The sequence below is a fragment of the Anomaloglossus baeobatrachus genome, chromosome 4 (assembly GCF_048569485.1).
Source record: "Anomaloglossus baeobatrachus isolate aAnoBae1 chromosome 4, aAnoBae1.hap1, whole genome shotgun sequence".
NCBI lineage: Eukaryota > Metazoa > Chordata > Amphibia > Anura > Aromobatidae > Anomaloglossus > Anomaloglossus baeobatrachus.
In genome coordinates, this window is record NC_134356.1 from 62,629,642 (window position 1) to 62,650,669 (window position 21,028).

Below are 21,028 nucleotides of genomic sequence, written 5' to 3' on the forward strand. Positions count from 1 at the left end.
TTATAGGGGACAAATCTGGTGAAAGGTTCCCTTAAAGCAACTTCTGTCCAATAAACTGTACTTGCACAGGATGCCTTTTTTGTCTGTGTCCACTACTGGTGAAGTGATCACATGGTGACCTATAAGGTAGCACAACCAAGACAAGCAAATTGTAAAAAAATGTTTTTGCTATTTGTTTGATGCAGTCCCGTTGCCCTACAGGTCACAATGTCACCCCGTCACTGCTATTGCTCTGTGATGTAGCAGCCATAGGTAGTGATTGTTCACCAGAGTCTCCGTGTAGCCCTAACTTTACTGCTGACAAGATGCAATATGGTTTTTTTTCCAATTTTTCCAGTGAAGCCCACAGTCCATTGCAGGACACTGATGCGCTTTGGCGCTCATGTAATACAATAATGGAGCTTTGTGAAAAAAAAAAAAAATTAAACTCGTTGGGGGACGTGACCCTGAAATCCATTGATCACATCAATCATACAGTGTATTACGTTGCCTGTCAGTGCATGAGTTAGGCCCCCTTCACAAATCCAGTCAAAAAAATCACATGTTGCACAGTCCGTTTTGTTCATACGTGTGTACGTATGTATCATCTATGTGTTATCCATGTGGCCATCTGCGTGTAAGTGTGTGTCATCCATTTGTCATCTGTGTGGCCATCTGTGTTTACATGTATGTCATCCATGTGTCATATGTGTGTATCTGTATGTCATCCATGTGTTATCTGTGTGTATATTGTATGTGTGTCATATGTGTATCATCTGTGTGGCCATCTGCGTGTACGTGTGTCAGCCATGTGTCATATGTGTGTACGTGTATGTCATCCATGTGTCATCTGTGTGTACATGTGTGTAATCCATGTGTTATCTGTGCGTACGTGTGTGTCATATGTGTGTCATCTGTGTGGTCATCTGTGTATACGTGTGTGTCATCTATGTGTCATATGTGTGTATATGGCACCCCAGTGGTCATGGGAGCCACAGTGGTGTTATTCTCCTCACCGGGGGGCAATGCTATGCCTGGAAGCAGCGGGGAAATCTCCATGTCAGGTACGATCACACAGAACACTTCTTAACTCAGGCCAGAAGGGGGAGCTTAAATCCTGGTTGGGACGAGCTTCCCTGTGCATTCTGGGCTGGGGAGGGGTTAGATAGGGAAACAGGAAGAGAGTCCTCAGAACATGAGAGAAAAGGAGAACGGTCGCTGTAAGAGAGCTGTCATGTAAGCTTTCCAGGACCGTGCGCAGGAATCAGGACACCGGGGTCCTCGACTGTCGGGTGCTAATGGCCCAGCAGTAAAACAGTGCAGGAGATTCTGTACCGCCCCGCGGCCTCGGCTGCGGCCGCCGAGCCACTTGGAACCGTGCTCGCGTTCTACGTGTGGTGGCTTGAGCCTCTCACGGACCCGGGGGGTCACGTCGCTCTGCAAGGGGGTTTGGCGCTACGCGCGGGGGATGCGGGTATTTGGTTTTGGGATGATTGTTCGTGACGCCCCCCACGGGTTGTGGTGATTGTGGACACCACCGCTGCAGTGACGGTACGGGCACTCCTGGGAGCGATGTAAACTGGGTAAACCAAACGGGGTGATGAACGGGGCCCGCAGCCGGCTGCAGCTTCTCCAGTCTGGTTGGCAATGTCCGCCTTTCTCCTGCACCTGTGTATGTATTTTGACTACTGTGCCTGGGCACTGGTAGTCCGCTCCCCGGCTTATAAGTGTCGTAGGAGCCCGTTTGCCCGCAGAAACTGGCCCTTTGGATCTCTGGCCTTTGGCGGTGGCTCCTATCCGGACGGGTTGGGCTGTTGCCTTCAATCGGGACTTAGGTGGGAATGAACCCCTGAGGTCCAGACCGCAATCAGTTGATTTGACTATGGTGGTGGCTTATAGCCTAGTTTGGGGTCTGAGTACCCTGCCTGGTGCTCCGGTATCCAGTTGGCTCACCGGTTCGGTTCCGGTGGGCCACTACCCTGTCTCGGTCCCTTACGGTTCCACTGGTTGTATTCCCGGTCTCCTGCAGGCGGCCACTACCGTCTGCCTGCCTGACTGATCCTAGGGGTCCTAGGCTCCAACCCAGGCCCCACGCAGAACTGTACTCCTCTCACTTCCAAACTTAATCTTGATCTGCTTGTGTTTTCCTGCCTCAGGCCAGCAGACTCCTCGGAGGGCGTGTCTATCCACCTGACTCCACCCACCTGGTGTGCCTGTCTGACTCTGAGGGAGGCAATCAGGTGTTTGGTTGACTGATCGTACCTTACTGGGGTGGGGGGTGTATGTGGTGTGTGTAGTGACCTGTGACCCCTGGATGTCCAGGGCGTCACAATTCCACATCTCCTGGCCCACCAGAGACTCCCAAGGCAAAGTAGCACAATAGAGCCCGGGGATGCAGAAACACAAGCGGGCGCTGCATCCGCCTCGCGCTGCCCGCCACTAGGGGCCAGGATATAGCATCTAAGAAGAGGGACGCTGTGCTGCTTCAGGCCACAGCGACCCACGCACAGAGCGCACTAAGGAAGGCCTCCAACCTGGCAAAGAGAGATCCCCTACTGCTACCAGGTTGACCGGACCGCTGTAACTTTGACACCTTAACGACTGACCAGGAAAAGGTAAAAGAAACTGTGTTGTCCAGTTTCTGTCGGCGTCCTCAGTCCTGCACCCCAGCGCACACCACCATAGCCTGCCACCCCATCATCTTCCCTGGGGCCTAGCTCTACCTGTGGGGAGCCGAACCATCCGAGCTGCGACACCATCCGCCCCAGAGGACAGCACTCGCAGCGGCGGCTAATCCCTGGCCGCATACCACAGGTGGCGTCATGAGACAACTACTCCCAACATCCTCAACCCCTCCATCCTCATCTCCCCACCATCATCCCATCATCCATCCCTTCGTGGACACCTCGGGATCATAAAACCGGGCAGGGCCACCCGTAACATCCTCTGACCCTCACCGGCCCGGTGACAAGTATTCCCAAGGCCCTGTGGGGTGCTTCATGTACATGTGTGTAATCCATCTGTGTGTACATGTGTGTCATACGTGTGGCCATCTGTGTGTACGTGTGTGTCATCCATGTGTCATCTGTGTGTTATTCGTGTGCTATACATGTACATATACTTGTTTTATCCGTACTGATGGTAAAACGGACATGTCTCTGTGTGGAAGCACGTGGTTCACATGGACCTTGTAAAAACACGGAGGTGTGAAGATCCTCATTAAATTCCATTAGTATGTGTGTGAACGTGTCTAATACGTATCAAAACAGACACCACACGTGCCTGAAACACAGACGTGTGAAGAAGGCCTTAATGACACCCTTTTAGGATTTGCGTTTGGCTTGCGTACATGGCAGACCTAGTGGCCATTTTTACTCCCACAGCTGTCATGGTGACCCATCAGCATCCACCGATCAAACCCATTTTATATGCAGTTCCTTTAGTCAGTTCATTTTAGTCAGTCAGCTTATTGTAGTATCTCTAGATTTTGACCTTTTGTGACCATGTGCTAATTTTGTTTTACTTTTATCTTTTAGTCTGAAGACTGAAATATTTAACCACTGTCATATCGTGGAGATCCTTGTGTCTTCTGGCTGCCATGTTACATAACATAGTCCTGTTGGGTGCAGTCACCTTACTTGGTGTTTTGGAACAAGGTATAAAACATGATATTCTGCATGCAATGTTTTTTTTTCTACTTTGTTTTAGAATTCGTTCATACTTCTGTGTTTTTCAGCAGGTGGTGTGTCCATTTTCACACATACTGGAAACACGTTCACATGCACACTAATAAAAGTCTCTGTTCATCTTGACACCTTTGTGTATTCACACAGACCGTGTGTCCCTGAGATCCACACAGACATGTCCGTTTTTTTACCATGAGTTTGGATGACAAGGGCCTATAGAAGTCTGTGGGTCCATGAAAAACAGACAGCACATGGATGGCATCTGTGTGACATCCGTGTGCCGTCCGTGTTACACATACTAGAATTAAATGCTTTCAAGAAATCATTGTTTATGTGTTAAAGATGTGCAAAGATGATCGATAGATAGATAAATAGATAGATATATGATAGATAGATAGATATAGATAGATACCTGCAGTGCCTACAAGTAGTCTTCAACCCCCTGCAGATTTAGCAGGTTTGATAAGATGCAAATAAGTTAGAGCCTGCAAACTTCAAACAAGAGCAGGATTTATTAACAGATGCATAAATCTTACAAACCAACAAGTTATGTTGCTCAGTTAAATTTTAATAAATTTTCAACATAAAAGTGTGGGTCAATTATTATTCAACCCCTAGGTTTAATATTTTGTGGAATAACCCTTGTTTGCAATTACAGCTAATAATCGTCTTTTATAAGACTTGATCAGGCCGACACAGGTCTCTGGAGTTATCTTGGCCCACTCCTCCATGCAGATCTTCTCCAAGTTATCTAGGTTCTTTGGGTGTCTCATGTGGACTTTAATCTTGAGCTCCTTCCACAAGTTTTCAATTGGGTTGAGACTGACTAGGCCACTGCAACACATTGATTTTTCCCTCTTGAACCAGGCCTTGGTTTTCTTGGCTGTGTGCTTTGGGTCGTTGTCTTGTTGGAAGATGAAATGATGACCCATCTTAAGGTCCTTGATGGAGGAGCGGAGGTTCTTGGCCAAAATCTCCAGGTAGGCCGTGCTATCCATCTTCCCATGGATGCAGACCAGATGGCCAGGCCCCTTGGCTGAGAAACAGCCCCACAGCATGATGCTGCCACCACCATGCTTGACTGTAGGGATGGTATTCTTGGGGTCGTATGCAGTGCCATCCAGTCTCCAAACGTCACGTGTGTGGTTGGCACCAAAGATCTCGATCTTGGTCTCATCAGACCAGAGAACCTTGAACCAGTCTGTCTCAGAGTCCTCCAAGTGATCATGAGCAATCTGTAGACGAGCCTTGACATGACGCTTTGAAAGTAAAGGTACCTTATGGGCTCGTCTGGAACGGAGACCATTGCGGGGGAGTACGTTACTTATGGTATTGACTGAAACCAATGTCCCCACTGCCATGAGATCTTCCCGGAGCTCCTTCCTTGTTGTCCTTGGGTTAGCCTTGACTCTTCGGACAAGCCTGGCCTCGGCACGGGTGGAAACTTTCAAAGGCTGTCCAGGCCGTGGAAGGCTAACAGTAGTTCCATAAGCCTTCCACTTCTGGATGATGCTCCCAACAGTGGAGACAGGTAGGCCCAACTCCTTGGATAGGGTTTTGTACCCCTTGCCAGCCTTGTGACCCTCCACGATCTTGTCTCTGATGGCCTTGGAATGCTCCTTTGTCTTTCCCATGTTGACCAAGTATGAGTGCTGTTCACAAGTTTGGGCAGGGTCTTAATTAGTCAGAAAAGGCTGGAAAAAGAGATAATTAATCCAAACGTGAAGCTCATTGTTCTTTGTGCCTGAAATACTTCTTAATACTTTAGGGGAACCAAACAGAATTCTTGTGGTTTGAGGGGTTGAATAATAAATGACCCTCTGAATAAACTTTTCACAATTTAAAAAAAAAATAAAAAAAGAAATAACATTCTTTTTTGCTGCAGTGCATTTCACACTTCCAGGCTGATCTACAGTCCAAATGTCACAATGCCAAGTTAATTCCGAATGTGTAAACCTGCTAAATCTAAATCTGCAGGGGGTTGAATACTACTTGTAGGCACTGTATATAGGTTTTCCAAATAAATATTTAAAGGAATAAAACTACATGGTGTCTTCTCCATTTTTGATAACTATCAAAGGATAAAGCAGTCAGCTGGGGGCTGATATTATCAAGCTGGGAAGGTCCATGGTTATTTGGCCCTTCTCATCCAAATAATACCAGCCTACTGCCGCCTCAGAAGTGGTATTTCACATTAGATGCCCCGATTCAAAACTTTGCCTAAGCTCTTCCTGATTGCTCTGGTGTCATGGCAATCGGGATAATGGTTTGGGGGGTTTGGGTGTTGATGTCAGCTGTAGTCAGCTGGCGTTAAACCTCAATGTTTGAAATGCAGAAGTATCTACCAGAAACCCTCATTACTAACCAGTAAGTAAAAAGAAACACACACAAAAATAGCTGACATCAACGCCAACTACTGATTGCCAACGCACCAGGGCAATCAGGAAGAGTGAGGCAAAGCTCCAAAACTTGCGCATCTAATGTGCAAGACCTCTAATGTGCACCATTTCTAGGGGAGGCTTCGGGCTGGTATTATAGGCTGGGAAGGTCCAAATAACCATGGACCTTCCCAGCCTGATAATCTCAGCCCACAGCTGTCTGCTTTACCTTTGCTGGTTTTCAAAAATGGGAGGCACCCTACGTAGTTTTTTTTTCTTTTAATAATTTATTTGGTCAATAGCTGTAAAATCTGTATAGCTATCTATCTATTTATCTATCTACGTATCTATTATCTATCTATAGTATCTATCTCTCTATATCTATCTATCGTAGCTATCTATCTAAATATCTATTTTCTATCTGTCTATCCATTTCTCTCTCTATCCATATATTGATCTATCTCTGCACATCTTTAACTCATAAAAACCATTCATTTTAGTGTCATGCTTTTTTTTTGTACTTGTCACATGGATGTCACATGGACAGTACACACGTATCGCCAGATGAATGGAAAAATAGGAACGTGTCACGCGTGCATTTTTTATGGGCACATGTGAAGGGTTGTGTTACCACAACATTGACATTTGATGTTAAAAGTTTACTTTTTGCCGCAGTATACAACAGCTGCAGGCATATGCGGGCGGGGATTATTTTGAGTGGACAGCAGGTGGCGCTGTAATCAACCTTGTTGTTGAAGGTTTAGATTGGTTATCCTAAGAAAAACAGTTTAATCTCCCACATTGAGTGCTGAATGATTCTGCTGAAAGCTGGTCTGCAACATGTTTATCTTTGCAGCTGTATACTGCTCCCATCTGCTGTAAATGTAATCCAGTAGATGACAGTTATACCAGATCTACGACTAATTTGGCACTGATCAAATAAAAATATGTGCAGAGTTTACATTCCTGCAAAATATTTATTTTACTAGTGATTATAGTTAATTCTTGCATCTCCAGCTAAAATTACAATTTCCGATTTCCCTAAGAGCCATATTTAAGAGTTTTAAGTATTTTTTTTCCTGATGTTCAAATGTTTTCAATGTCTATTTTACTCGGGGAAAGGAAATGTTTGAGAAATCTGATAAATCTTGGAGCTGTATCTGGTCTTCCTGTCCCCATTTCGGCCTGCCATCCTGTGCCCAACTATGGAGCAAGAAATTCTAGTAGACAACTGAAACTTCAAGATAACAGAGGTTCTAGTCAAGCAGGCACTCAAATCTTATAAAAAATTCTTCTTTATTCAATTTGTCCACAAAAAGCACATAACAAAAGATGTGGGTAAGATCCCTCTCCAAAAAATGTGTTTCAAGTGGATAATGTCATGAGCTGTCCGGGTCCGCACACTACTACTATTCTAGCATCGGACTCTGTTCAAATTGCAGAGTCCCACAGGAAACCTATTCTCTCTTAAGTGCTCAGCTTTGCTGGGCGTCGGCTAAGTTGCATCACTTCTCCCAGCCGTGCAGGAGTTAATCCTTTTTTGTAGCAGTGTGCAACTTTTCTGAGAGTCAGGTTGCTGATTACCATCCACAGCTGGTCTCTTCCTACTTAAGGCTGGGGAGTGTAGTAGGAGATCGCCGAAGATAGCTTCAGCGATCCCGGTCTCAGTCGTTGTTCCGTTCATGGTGAACTACAGTTGCGGTTCTGTTTGGTGTGAATGTTCCCCTGTTGTGAGTTTATTCCCTATCCATTTCTTTATTCCCCTGTACACTTATTGTCTCACCTTTGTGTTTGAGTGCTGTATGTACGAAGTTTCTCCCTTGTCTTTGTCTTTTCTGTGAGGTTTTGTTAATGGGTTTGCAGCCTGCTCCCAGGGTGGGGGGAGTAAGATCAGAGCTCGGACAGAAGTCAGGGTAATGCTGGGGGCTCGGACGTGGCTACCTTCAAGTTTAACTCTGAGATAAGGGACAGCGCAGGGTCTCGAGTCTGAAGGACAGCTTAGGAACCCCTGTTCCATCAGTACACACCCTGTGACAGACTTAGTGTTAAATTCATAAGAATAAGGACTTTTTAACCCATTCATGAAGCCAATCTTGAAATGGGAGGGTCAGAAAGACAAGAAATGCTATTTTTGTGTGTTTTTATGCACTTTGGTAGGTGTTTTATGCATTTTTTTGTGCATTTTTATGTTTATTTTCATGTGCATTTGTTGTGTTTTTGTATATTTTCATTAGCTTTTTTGTGTTTTTTTTATATGCATTTTATATGTTCTGGGCTTTTTACTTGCATTTTTGTGTTTTACATGCATTTTATGCCTTTTTGTTCATTTCCATAAGTCTCTGTGTGTATTTTTTTGTTCTATGCATTCATGCGTTTTTATCTGTTCTTGTGCGGTCTGCGTATCATAATTCGTTATGAATGTTTTCTTGGACGTTTTCAGTTTATTTTTTTCTATTAGTACTATTTTGGAAAATTCTAATTATGTTATCATTAGAGATGAGCGAACCGGCCGTGGTTCGGCTCGAGTTCGGTTCGTCGAATGGAGGTCTCGTTCGAGATCAGTTCGGCGAACCGAACTCGAACAGCATAGGAAACAATGGCAGGCAATCACAAACACATAAAAACACCTAGAAAGCACCCTCAAAGGTGTCCAAAAGGTGACAAACAACTCACAACACAACACAAACACATGGGAAAGTGACAAGGACATATACTCATGCGAAAACAAAAGAGCAGGACAAGGAAAAAGAGGAGGAGACACAGATATGAGTATATGCAAGGGAACGTCGATGCCATTACTGTGCAACTTGAGCCCTGCTCATTTTAGGCTTCCAATCTGGATAAATTGCCTGAGCTCACCACGTACGCCTTGGGGATCTTGTTGTGTCCCACAGCCAGCGTTTTCTCGGAACGTGTCCTTAGTGCTGCTGGGGGTGTGCTGACAGCTAAGCACACGCATCTGTCCACTGACAATGTGTTCACCAAGATGAACAAGTCATGCCTCTCAGAGGACTTTTCTTCCCCTGGCTCAGCCAGGGGAGCTGAAAGGCACGCGTATTTTTGAGAGTGCTTCATGCAAAGCATCTTTTTCATCTTGAAAATGGAGTCAACTGATGCCAGTCAAGTGGGGTGTGTGTGGCCCAATTAGTGGAAACGAGGGAGACTGTGGTTGGAGTCCCCTCGCTTTTGAAAAAAGAACCAAGATGAACAAGTCATGGCTCTCAGAGGACTTTTCTTCCTGTGGCTCAGCCAGGGGAGCTGAAAGGCACGCGTATTTTTGAGAGTGCTTCATGCAAAGCATCTTTTTCATCTTGAAAATGGGGTCAACTGATGCCAGTCAAGTGGGGTGTGTGTGGCCCAATTAGTGGAAACGAGGGAGACTGTGGTTGGAGTCCCCTCGCTTTTGAAAAAAGAACCAAGATGAACAAGTCATGGCTCTCAGAGGACTTTTCTTCCCCTGGCTCAGCCAGGGGAGCTGAAAGGCATGCGTATTTTTGAGAGTGCTTCATGCAAAGCATCTTTTTCATCTTGAAAATGGGGGTCAACTGATGCCAGTCAAGTGGGGTGTGTGTGGCCCAATTAGTGGAAATGAGGGAGACTGTGGTTGGAGTCCCCTCGCTTTTGAAAAAAGAACCAAAATGAACAAGTCATGGCTCTCAGAGGATTTTTCTTCTCCTGGCTCAGCCAGGGGAGCTGAAAGGCATGCGTATTTTTGAGAGTGCTTCATGCAAAGCATCTTTTTCATCTTGAAAATGGGGTCAACTGATGCCAGTCAAGTGGGGTGTGTGTGGCCCAATTAGTGGAAACGAGGGAGACTGTGGTTGGAGTCCCCTCGCTGTGTTTTACATGCTTAGGCATGACATGGCTTAGAGCTTGACTTTCAGCATCTGCAAACTGTTGGCTACCAAAATGCTTCCTTTCCAACCTTTTTAACCGAGGATTTTCGAGACCTTATGCCCATCGCAGTGCCCCAAGAGCCGATGCCCAGGCGCCACTCCTTCTCCAACAAAGACGTGCACGCGCTACACCAGCATGTCGCACCAAACATCACCGCTTCTTTGAGAAACTGTGTGACAGGGTGCATTTCACCAAGGATACTTGGCCCAGTAAGCATGGACAGGTGCGTTACATGTCGTTGACTGGGCAATGGGTTACTATGGGGAGAGATGGAGAAGGGTCTGCTGTACAAGTCTTGCTGTCACCACGAGTTGTATCAATCCTTCCTCTGTATGTAGAAGTTAATACACTCCTTCTGCCTCCTCAACCTCGTGTGGGTCCTTCACCTCGGCCCAAACCCTGTGTGGTCAGGGCACCCTTCCTTGTAACTGCGCACAAGGAAAACCACACACCTCCTCCTTACTATGCTGGCAGCAGAGCTCAATGCCATCATGCGGTCAAATGTTTACTTTGAAATGTATGGGAAATGTGAGTCACACCGCTGAGAAGTTGTGGACGGTTAGCTCTGGAGACCAAGTTTCATCAATGGTTGTCTCCACTCAACCAGCAGCCAGGGAAGGCTGAGTGTGACAATGATGCAAACATGGGTGCGGCCCTTCGCCGTGACAATGTGACACACGTGCCTTGTGTGGCTCACGTGTTGAATCTAATTCTCCAGCAATTTTTAAAACACCATCCCGGCCTACATGGCCTTGTGCAGCTGGCACGCTCGCTATGTGCTCACTTCCATCGTTCGCACACAGCAGCTCAACAACTTTTGTCGCTCCAGAAGTCTTTAGGTCTGGTGGTTAAACGCCTGAAATACGATGTGCCGACACGCAGGAATTTGAATCTGCACATGTTGCAGCGTTTGTGGCAGCACCGCCGAACCCTGCTGCAATACGTTATGACATATAGCCTGGCCTAACTTGATCCAGAGGTGGTGCAGATCACGCTGCTGGAGTGGTGTCAGATCAAGGACCTATGCACCCTTCTACACAGTTTACAAATGTCGACGAAGATGTTTAGCACTGGCAATGCCATTCTCAGCGTGACAATTCTGGTCATCTACATGATGGAGCACAATGTAATTATTATTCGGAGTCAGGTGTTGGGAAGGGAGGGAAGTACAGGAGGAGTCATATGCGGAAAGGATAACAAGATCTACGAGGTCCAGATGGTCAGCGGCACCTAGGCGGCAGTCATGGTGGGGGAGAGGGATTAACAAGGGCGCATAGTATCAGCAAAAAGTGTTGAGGAAGGTGCAGGAGCCCATGAAGAAATGGAGGACGAACTGGCGATGGGCATGGAAGACTCAGCAGATGAGTGAGAGCTTGCTCACATTGCGGTTGTGCGAGGTTGGGGGGAGAGGGCAGAGGAAGGAGGCACGATTCTCACCTCTTTGCCACCAACACACCAAGGACTTGGTCCTCCTGGATGCACAAGACACATGAGCGCCTTCTTGCTTCACTACCTACAACATGACCCTCGGATTGTACGAATTCGAAGTAATGCTGACTACTGGGTTGCCACACTGTTAGATCCCCGGTACAAGACAAAATTTGGCAAAATAATTCCTGCCATAGAAAGGGACGCACGTATACAGGAGTATCTGCAGAAAGTGGTACGCAATATTAGATCTGCTTTTCCACTAAACACCAGTGCTGCACAGAGTGAATCTCAACGCTTTGTCATGGATAGGAGGAAATGGTCTTTTACTTGTCCACATCTGAGGGACCGAGGGCTGGCTGCTGGGCTGAGATGGCATTGAGTACGGTGTCCCTGCAGAGTTGCACTTTTGGTCATATACAAAATGAGTTGAAAAAGGACACATGCTGGTGGAAAGGGGAACAGGTGTGTTGGAAAGGGGAAAAAAGTTTTTGTCCGTGGGTTTGGTGGTTAATCAAAAGTAACATTTGCTGAAGAAACACCATCTGTTACGGTGGGACTGGCAGATTTGGATAAGGTGGTATATACTATGTTACCGCTATATAACGAAAATTAATAAGAAAAGAAAGAGAAAGGTATATATCCCCATCATCAGTCAGTGTCCACCGTGCTCCCAGATGGAAAAGGAGAGGTTGGCAAATGGAAGGTTAGGTGGAGGATACAGAGCTGTGTGGCTATGAAACTAATAGTAGCCTGAACCGAGTTAGACGCCACTCGGATCTGGAGACTGGGAGCCCTGTTAGCGTCAGAGGGTCCACACGCCCACCCAGCCCAGGAACTCCCTGTTAACATCACAGGGGCCATTGAGTACGCTGACCGTGTGCATTGGGGCCACACCTGTGGACAGCAGGCGCATCAGCAGCAGCAGGCCTGTTAATGCCACTGGGCTGCACAAGCAGGACTTGTAGGACAGGAGCTGGTCTTAACCGTTCTGCGTTAGCAACTGTGGTGGCGTCCTGCATCGACGCCCTATCCCTGCCATCCCTCTGGCCTAAAGCCGCAATGGGTTCAACACATGGAGGTGTGCTCTTTCGGAGCATAATAGAAGACTGCGCACCTCCTTGTTGGCTCCAGCCCGTTTTATAACCTGGGTCCGCCCCAAACCAGGGTGGACCACAATGCACCTCCTGGAGACAAAAGCAGAGTGGCACGTCATGAGTGGCATAACTAGCGTCCTATTTGGAACCGCAACTTCAATAATGACCTCATGGCTGCCACGACACAAACACCTCACCAGTCTTCGTCTGACCATCAATAATGAGGTGACAAGTCATAGGGGCGGGCCTCTGCAAGCCATTTGGGAGTGGCCTTGCCACATCGTCAGGACACCTGATGCCCTGTGGTCTATATGGGCCCCCCACATCAGGGGCAGGGCCAAAGAGTTTATTACCGGACCTAGTCTCTGATGCAGTAAGTGCCTGAGCATGCTCAGTAGCATGAAATACAGTCTCTGAAAAAAGACTATCAGCTTTAGCATGGTGTCTAGGCACAAAACAGGACTTAGACCTGGCACGGAATGCAAGTACCTGTGCAAAGAGGCTTTTCGCACTAAGTGTGGGAGCATGCGCTGTATCCCGAAATGAAGACTTGGCCTCAGCAATGGCACAGTCAGGCTGAGCATACTCACTAGGCGAAACACTATAGTTAGGCTGCGGCTGGGGTAAATCGGCACACGCATGCGCACTAGCTGCCTCTCCACACTTAGACGTGGAGGAGAAATTGCTCTTCGGGTGTGGACTTGGAGATGCTGTCTATGAACAGAAGGAAAAGCTTTGTGTGTGTTACAGCAAGGAGCCACCGCGGAAACACTTCGTTCAATTGTGAGGGGAGTCATTTTGGAGTTTGGTGAGGAGTACCGTAACGCCAGTGAGCAGCATCCTGTGCCACAGACCAACATTCTTACGGTGCTGTCTATACTGCTTACCGTGAGAGGAGCGTAAAGTCTGTATTTCTGGCAACTGGACATCACAGTACCCGGGTACGGTAGGCTGTGCCCAGACAATAATGCGGGCACGCAACACTTTGTTTTATTAGCAAAACACATATCTGTTCTGGGTAGGCCGACTATTTATAGACAATAAGACTTGCTGCCTCTAAACTGTCAAATTGTCACGTACAGTTTAAATCATAGAGGGTCAGCGACACATGTTTGCATTGACTGTTGATTTTCAAGATTTCCATGACTGTGTTGCAGAGCTGTGTGGTTTGCATTCACACTGTTATCATCTGCCTTATCTGTGAGGCTTCAGCAAACAAGGGTATTCAGGGGGGGTAATGTGTTTTGTCTATGTTTACGTAGATAACTGGGAAGCTCTTGTGATGCGCCACTGGTAAGTCGTGTTCGCACACACACACACACACACACACACACAAACACACAATTACTGCTACGCAGAGGGATTAGCAGGTAGTAGGCAACAGAATAGATTGTTCAATTATTTAAATTGTATGCATGGTTCTTATTGTTTGTTTTGGTAAAGTTAAACAATCATTTATCAACCCAACTGACTAGAGTCCTTTTCCTGTTGCCTGGTTTTGCTGCATACTGGGGAGCCCACCCTGTACACGACTTAAAATGAAGCATAAGTCGCAATGTGAATTTCACTGTGCTACAATGCGGCCTAGCGTGCCTGTGCAACCACCGCCTGCCCCATCAAGTGCATCTGCGTGCTCTTCATCCTCTGTGACTGTGGGGACAGCAGTCTCACATGGTTTTTCACACTGAACTTCCACCCCTTTACACGCAACAGGGAGTGTGATTGGCAGGTCATCACTTGTTTTGGAAGTGGAAACAGATGGTATTGTTGAGCTGTCACACATCGAGAAAACCAACATTGGATGCAGGCTACATTATATCCACACCTGCACCTTCGTCACAGATTGGCTGGACTACCTGCATTTAATAATTGCATTCCATAAATGGAAAGGAGTGTAGAATGCACATGTGTTGTACCTTGCTTGGCAGCAAAGGAACACTAACTTAGTATTACAGACAATTTTAGGAAGGCAGAAAAAGAGTCAGCTCTTTGGGCAAATTAAATAGCGGGGCAAAAGTGGACAGGTGGGTACAGTGGCCGTGTTCTGTGGGTACCAGGACAGTAAAGGAAGCCTCACTTTTTATCCCTCCGAATGATCAAATGCAGCAAGGAATTCCCTGAGTTTGCTATAAAATTAGCGTAGCAAAATGTGCATGAGGGTGTCATGCAGAGGTGCTGCACATAGATTTGCACCAGTGGGGCACTAATGGAGTACAACAGCCACTTCTTGTATGCCACTAAATGGCAGCATTTTTTGCTATCATTATAGCTTATTAAAAACAGAGCAGGAGGGTGTCATGCAGAGGTGCTGCACATAGATTTGCACCAGTGGGGCACTAATGGAGTACAACAGCCACGTTTAGGATGCCACTAAGTTTACTCAGTGTTTGCTAGTATAATGGCTAAGTAACAATGAGTTTGAGTGTGCAAAGGGCAGGAGGGTACAGTGGCAGGGTTGTGGGTCTGGGTAGAGGAAAGGATGCCTCACTTTCTATCCCTCCTAATGGGGAAATGCAGCGAGGAAATCCCTGACCTTAGCTACACAGACGCTGTCATCTTGTGTAGCTGTTAAAATCTGTTTTCCAGGACGCCTCATGACAGCACAGTAGGAGTTGCTCCTTTGACCTTTACAGGGACAGGAAACGCAAGAGTTTAAAAGCCCCTCCCCATCTCCCTCTCCTCAGTGTTTTTCCTGTCCCTGTACAGGACGGACGCAAGTCTTACCGTCGGGATGTACGGGGTCCAGGCGGATCAGGGGGGCTTGCTCTCTCGTTCCGGCCTGTCAAGCAGCCCCTGGCCGACACCTCTAACGGAGAGGTCACTCAGCCGGCCGGTGGAGCAGGAGTTCCCGGCAAAAGCCGCTTCCCTCAGGTGAGGGCTCTCGGCATCCCGCTGTCTGCCGCGGCCATGTGGCACTTCCGGGTGTGCGCGCGCCATGCGTTCCAGCCTGACACGCTGATGCATGTGCGGTGCAAAGACTTCCGCATTTCCTGGTCGGAATATGGCGGCGCCCTGGAAGGCGGCGTGTGATCCGGGACGGAACACTGGAGGCGGGAACGGGCCCTGTCGTCGCCCAAACAGGTATAAAACCTTGGGAACGGGGAAATGTGCACACTATTCTCTGTATAACGACCTGCTCACTGCTTCTTACAATGGATGAAGGTGACAGGTCAGATGCTTGCCCCTGACGAGCCCAGGGTCACGTCAGTGCAGGTGCGTCAGGAATCTGACCTGTAGTGGTGTGGGTAGAGCCTGGTTCAGTCTCCCCTTCCTTTTAGTCTGTCATTCACATCTGTCAGAGTTCTGCACTAAAATTAAGAAATTTAGCCTTGAAACTTTCTAAGTAGATTATGCTGCATGGTGAGGTTGCTGCCTCATGTTTTGCTGGGATCAGCAGACCTCATGTTTAAGTTCCGAATTTACCTGTTGATAGAACCTTATGTGGATCCTCCTGTTGTGGTTAATAACACATTTGATTCCACTATTATCTCACCAGACCGGATTTTGTCTGATTTACTCCTTCTATAGGAGGGAAAATTGCGGATATAACACATTATCTCGCATTTGTGCCCTCCAGCTGAACCTCAAGGTGAGTTAATTGGTTCAGGTGTGACTAATTTGGCATTTAGGATACCACTCATGCAGTAGGTGTATCCTGAAGTTCACAGATGAATTACACTCTTAGGGGTAACTGATGGGGCCTCACAACTCTGGCCTCGCGCCTCAGGGTTCTGGCCTCGTGATGACTCTGGCTCACGCCTCACTGCTCCGGCCTCCTGGCTCCGGCCTCCTGGCTCCAGCATCGCGCCTCACGGCTCCGGGCTCCGGCCTCGCGCCTCCTGGCTCGTTCATCACAACTTGGGGCTCCGGCATTGCGCCTCACGGCTTTGGCCTCGGCCCACACGCAACAAAGCTCTGACCACACGCTGGCTTGGCACCTTGGGACTGTCAAGGCCTCCCTGCTTGACGTCTGGTCTTACTGTTTCTCAGCCTTGCCCTTCATAGCTTGGCTTCACTGGCTCTTGGGCTCTGGGCTTGTGCTTGGGCCTCTGGGCTTGTGCCTTGGGCCTCTGGGCATGTGCCTTGTGCCTCTAGGCTCGTGCTGGGCTTGTGGCTTGTGCCTCTAGGCTTGTGCCTCTGGCATTGTGCCTTGTGCCTCTAGGCTTGTGCCTCTGGGCTTCTGCCTTGTACCTCTAGGCTTGTGCATCTGGGCTTGTGCCTTGTGTCTCTGGCTTGTGCCTCTGGGCTTGTGCCTTGTGTCTCTAGGCTTGTGCCTTGTGTCTCTAGGCTTGTGCCTCTGGGCTTGTGCCTTGTGTCTCTAGGCTTGTGCCTCTGGGCTTGTGCCTTGTATATCTGGGCTTGTGCCTTGTGTCTCTAGGCTTGTGCCTTGTGTCTCTAGGCTTGTGCCTCTGGGCTTGTGCCTTGTGTCTCTAGGCTTGTGCCTCTGGCCTTGTGCCTTGTGCCTCTAGGCTTGTGCCGCTGGGCTTCTGCCTTGTGCCTCTAGGCTTGTGCCTCTGGGCTTGTACCTTGTATCTCTAGGCTTGTGCCTCTGGGCTTGTGCCTTGTGTCGCTAGGCTTGTGCATCTGGGCTTGTGCCTTGTGTCGCTAGGCTTGTGCATCTGGGCTTGTGCCTTGTGCCTCTGGGCTTGTGCCTTGTGCCTCTGGGCTTGTGCCTTGTTCTTCTGGGATTGTGCCTTGTGCCTCTGGGCTTGTGCCTCCGGGCTTGTGCATTACGCTTCATGATTCTGGCCTTGCGCCTCTGGCATTGCGCCCTGTGCCTCTGGCCTTACGCCTCTGGCATTGCGCCTTGTGCCTTTGGACTTGCACCTCTGGCATTGCGCCTTGTGCCTCTGGCCTTGCGCCTCTGGCATTGTGCTTCTGGCCTTGCACCTCTGGCATTGCGCCACTGGCCTTGTGCCTATGGCATTGTGCCTTGCACCTCTGGCCTTGTGCCTCTGGCCTTGCGCCTCTGGCATTGTGCTTCTGGCCTTGCGCCTCTGGCGTTGCGCCACTGGCTTTGCGCCTCTGGCATTGTGCCTTGCACCTCTGGGCTTGCACCTTGCGCTTAATGTTTCCGGCCTTGCGTGTCTGGCAATGCGCCTTGTACCTCTGGCATTATGCCTTGTGTCTCTGACATTGCGCCTCTGGCATTGTGCCTTGCGCCTCTGGCCTTGCGCTTCTGGCCTCTGGCTTTGCGCCTCTGGCCTTGCACCTCTGGCCTTGTGCCTTGCGCTTCTGGCCTTGCGCTTCCGGGCTTGCGCCTTGCACTTCATGTTTCTGGCCTTGCGCGTCTGGCATTGGGCTTGCGCCTCTGCGCCTTGCGCTTCTGCGCTTCTGCACCTTGGGCCATGCGCCTCTGCCCCTTGGGCCTTGTGTCTCTGTGCCTTGGGCCTTGCGCCTCTGCGCCTTGGGCCTTATGCCTCTGCACCTTTGGCCTTGCGCCTCTGCGCCTTTGGCCTTGCAGTGGTCTTGTTCCTTGCGCCTCGGGCTGCATACTTCGCATCTTGGGTCTCTGGCATCGGCTTTGGTTAAGAGGGGCCTCACACTTCTGGACCTGCACTTGGCTTAGCGTGCTAGGCAGCCATGTTTGCGTTGGCCTAGTAATTCTCCTTATTATGGCTTCGGAACTGGAATCTAAGTTCAGCTACGGTCCTTCCTTTCTCATCAGTAGTATTTAGCGGTGCTTAGTTCCTTAGCTCTGGTCTTTCATTTATAATTTATGACTAAAGAGAAATGTTTATCAGGTTCATCCTATAGTGGAAGCAACTGAATGTAGTCGATCATGGTATTAGCCCCGTTTTACTGTGACGGGTCCTTTGATGGCAATTGGACTGGTTTTCTGGACCATTGTTCAGCATACAGAATCTCGTGAATAACCTGTGAGGTTTTCCAACATCTTGTGGCCGGGAGCTCCATAGTCTCCCTCATAGGCTCCCTGCTCTAATGGGATAAAATCCAGGGTCTCAAAACGGTCAAATGAAATATCACTCTGTGATTTTTAGAGGCTCTCACTCCTCTAGATGATGTTCCCTGGTCCCTTTGGAAGACTGTGTGGTATGTTTACGCTAGAGTCCGATATAGTGGTGATTACATGCTAATGGAGTACAGTGCATTTCTAGTTGGGTAGTCTGCCCAGGTGGTAGTGGTTTCTTTATACCAGCTCAGGGCAACACTTGACTCCTGTATTATCAGCCACGGATATGACAAACCACTTCTTTAAATTCCACTATATCTACTATATACAGTGTATCTATGAGGTTTGGCCACCTACATTTTCTGGGACATTTTCCTCACATCCAGATTCCATGCCCCGCTGTCCTTGACATCTGCATCTTGGGAACGATGCTTCTTTCAAGTGGTCGGATGCTGTACTTGGCTTGCGAATGTCGGAAATCGTGCCTTCCAGACGCCGACTCTTCATGTCTTTAGTTTCATGAAGGTCCTTCTCATTTCTCGAGATCCCGTAGTTTCTGCATTGACATCTTGGGCTTCTGGAGCCAGACTGTGAACTCTGGTGGTACGGTGGGCTGGTCTGTGACCAGGGGTAGTCGTTTGAGCCTAGGAGAGCTGATGACAGTCCTGACCTGGTTTATTAAGCACGGACAAGTTATTCTTGGTCTAAGACGGTGGTCATTCTATCGGTCTGTGGTTTATTCGTTCCTTGATAGGCTGTTAAGGACTTTATCATCTATTCTTTGGTTGCGGTGTTAAGTATGTTCATTTATCCCATTTCGGGTATATCTCACTATTTCTGGTCTCTGTAGTATGGGCTGTCTACCTCATTTATTCTCATTCCCGACATGAAGAGCACCTTTACTCTTTGGACGTCAGACGATCGGTTCTGGCATATTTGGAGGCTACCCGGAGCTGGCGCGTAGCTTCTCCCCTCTTTGTGCAATTTGCGGGAAAGACCAGAGGGCAGACGGTGTCTAAGACAACTCTGTCTCGGTAGGTTAGGTCCCCTATTTCAGCTCCTTACCGGTCCGCGGGTCGGGACCCCCCAACTCGCATTAGAGCCCACTCCACCAGGGCTCTGTCCTCTTCTTGGGTGGAGAGGGCGGGGGGTTCCTTGGAACTGCTTTGTCGTACGGCAACGTGGTCAGGTCCCCACACGTTTTTGTGAGCATTATATACTGGGCCTTCTCAACGCTCTGCACATGTTGTTTGGTAGGAGGGTTTTGCAGGCTGTGGTCCCCCCCTCATAGGGATTACTTTGGCATTCTCCTACCGTGCTGTCATGAGGCGTCCTGGAAAATAGGAATTACTACTTACCGGTAATGATGTTTCCAGGAGCCATCATGACAGCACTATTGTTTCCCTCCCTTCTTGTTCTATTATGTGTCTATTGTAAGATTATGCATTAATATTTTGGTGTTATCTCCCATCCTGGTGTGGTACTTGAAAAATCACTGAGGAGAGGGAGATGGGGAGGGGCTTTTAAACTCTTGCGTTTCCTGTCCCTGTAAAGGTCAAAGGAGCAACTCCTACCGTGCTGTCATGATGGCTCCTGGAAACATCATTACCGGTAAGTAGTAATTCCTATTTTCACTGCCCTGACTGTCACCTATGGCTCTGACCCTGCCGGTATGAGCCCTTAAAAGGACTAATAGAAACTTCAATCCCTATTCTGTATAGCGCTGTGTATAGAGCGTACACAGCAGTATCGGAGACAGGAGCTACGCTGGCGGTGACTGACACCAAGACGCAGAAGGCAGATAATGGCGTGCTGGAGGAAAATGTCCGTTTTTATAATGCATGGACATGTGACATGGACATCCTATCACACATGCCGTTGCTTCTCTGGCTAAAAGTCCACTTAGCTGTGTGTGTGTCTGGGATTGGCCGACATGCTGGCCCGCCCCACTACACGCGCGCGCTTAGGGAAGGAAGACAAGGAAAAAAAAAAAAATGGCGATCGCCATTATCCATACAGCAGTGATCTGAATGCGCTGTTCCCGCACACTATACACTGAAATTTCATAATAGTGTGAGTCACAGAGTGACTTACACTATTACAGCGGAAAGCCAGCTAGGAATTAGCTTGTCTTTTGGCTGCTAGAACCGTTCTCGAACGTATCTAGAACTATTGAGCTTTAGCAAAAAGCTCGAGTTCTAGTTCGATCTAGAACAGCCCCCAAAATCACTCGAGCCGCGAACTGGAGAACCTCAAACCGCGAACCGCGCTCAACTCTAGTTATCATTATATTTAACGTACCTCTAAAGTATTTCTTTTTGTATTATATATCCTGGCTGTCTACTTGTGGTTCTTGGTTCATGGATTGTGTTTTAGCCAATGAAGGACAGATATTTATAGCTCTTCCTCTATTTTTTGACCCTCCTATTTGAAAATTGGCTTTATAAATGTGTAAAAAGGTCCTTTTTATATGAATTTAATTATGAATAAGGGTGATCTAGTCACTTGAAATGCATTTTTTTTTGTAAATTTTATGTCAAGTGTTTTTTTTAGGACTAATTAAATAAAGAATGTTTTTATAATATTTGCTTGACTTCTGGACTACACCTCTATTATCCAATTGCTTGCCTGGAAAACCAACCTTGCCTC

At 48.0% G+C, this 21,028-nt stretch overlaps 1 protein-coding gene across 2 annotated transcripts in view; it reads left to right on the plus strand.

Moving 5' to 3' along the window:
• Positions 1–21,028, plus strand: part of LOC142301214 (leukotriene C4 synthase-like) — a 132,757-nt gene that overhangs the window by 48,973 nt on the left and 62,756 nt on the right. For both annotated transcript variants that reach the window (XM_075342242.1, XM_075342241.1), the window contains exon 2: positions 3,516–3,635. In XM_075342242.1, the coding sequence (XP_075198357.1) occupies positions 3,578–3,635 (58 nt within the window). In that variant the 5' untranslated portion in view covers positions 3,516–3,577. The remainder of the gene's footprint in view (positions 1–3,515; positions 3,636–21,028) is intronic.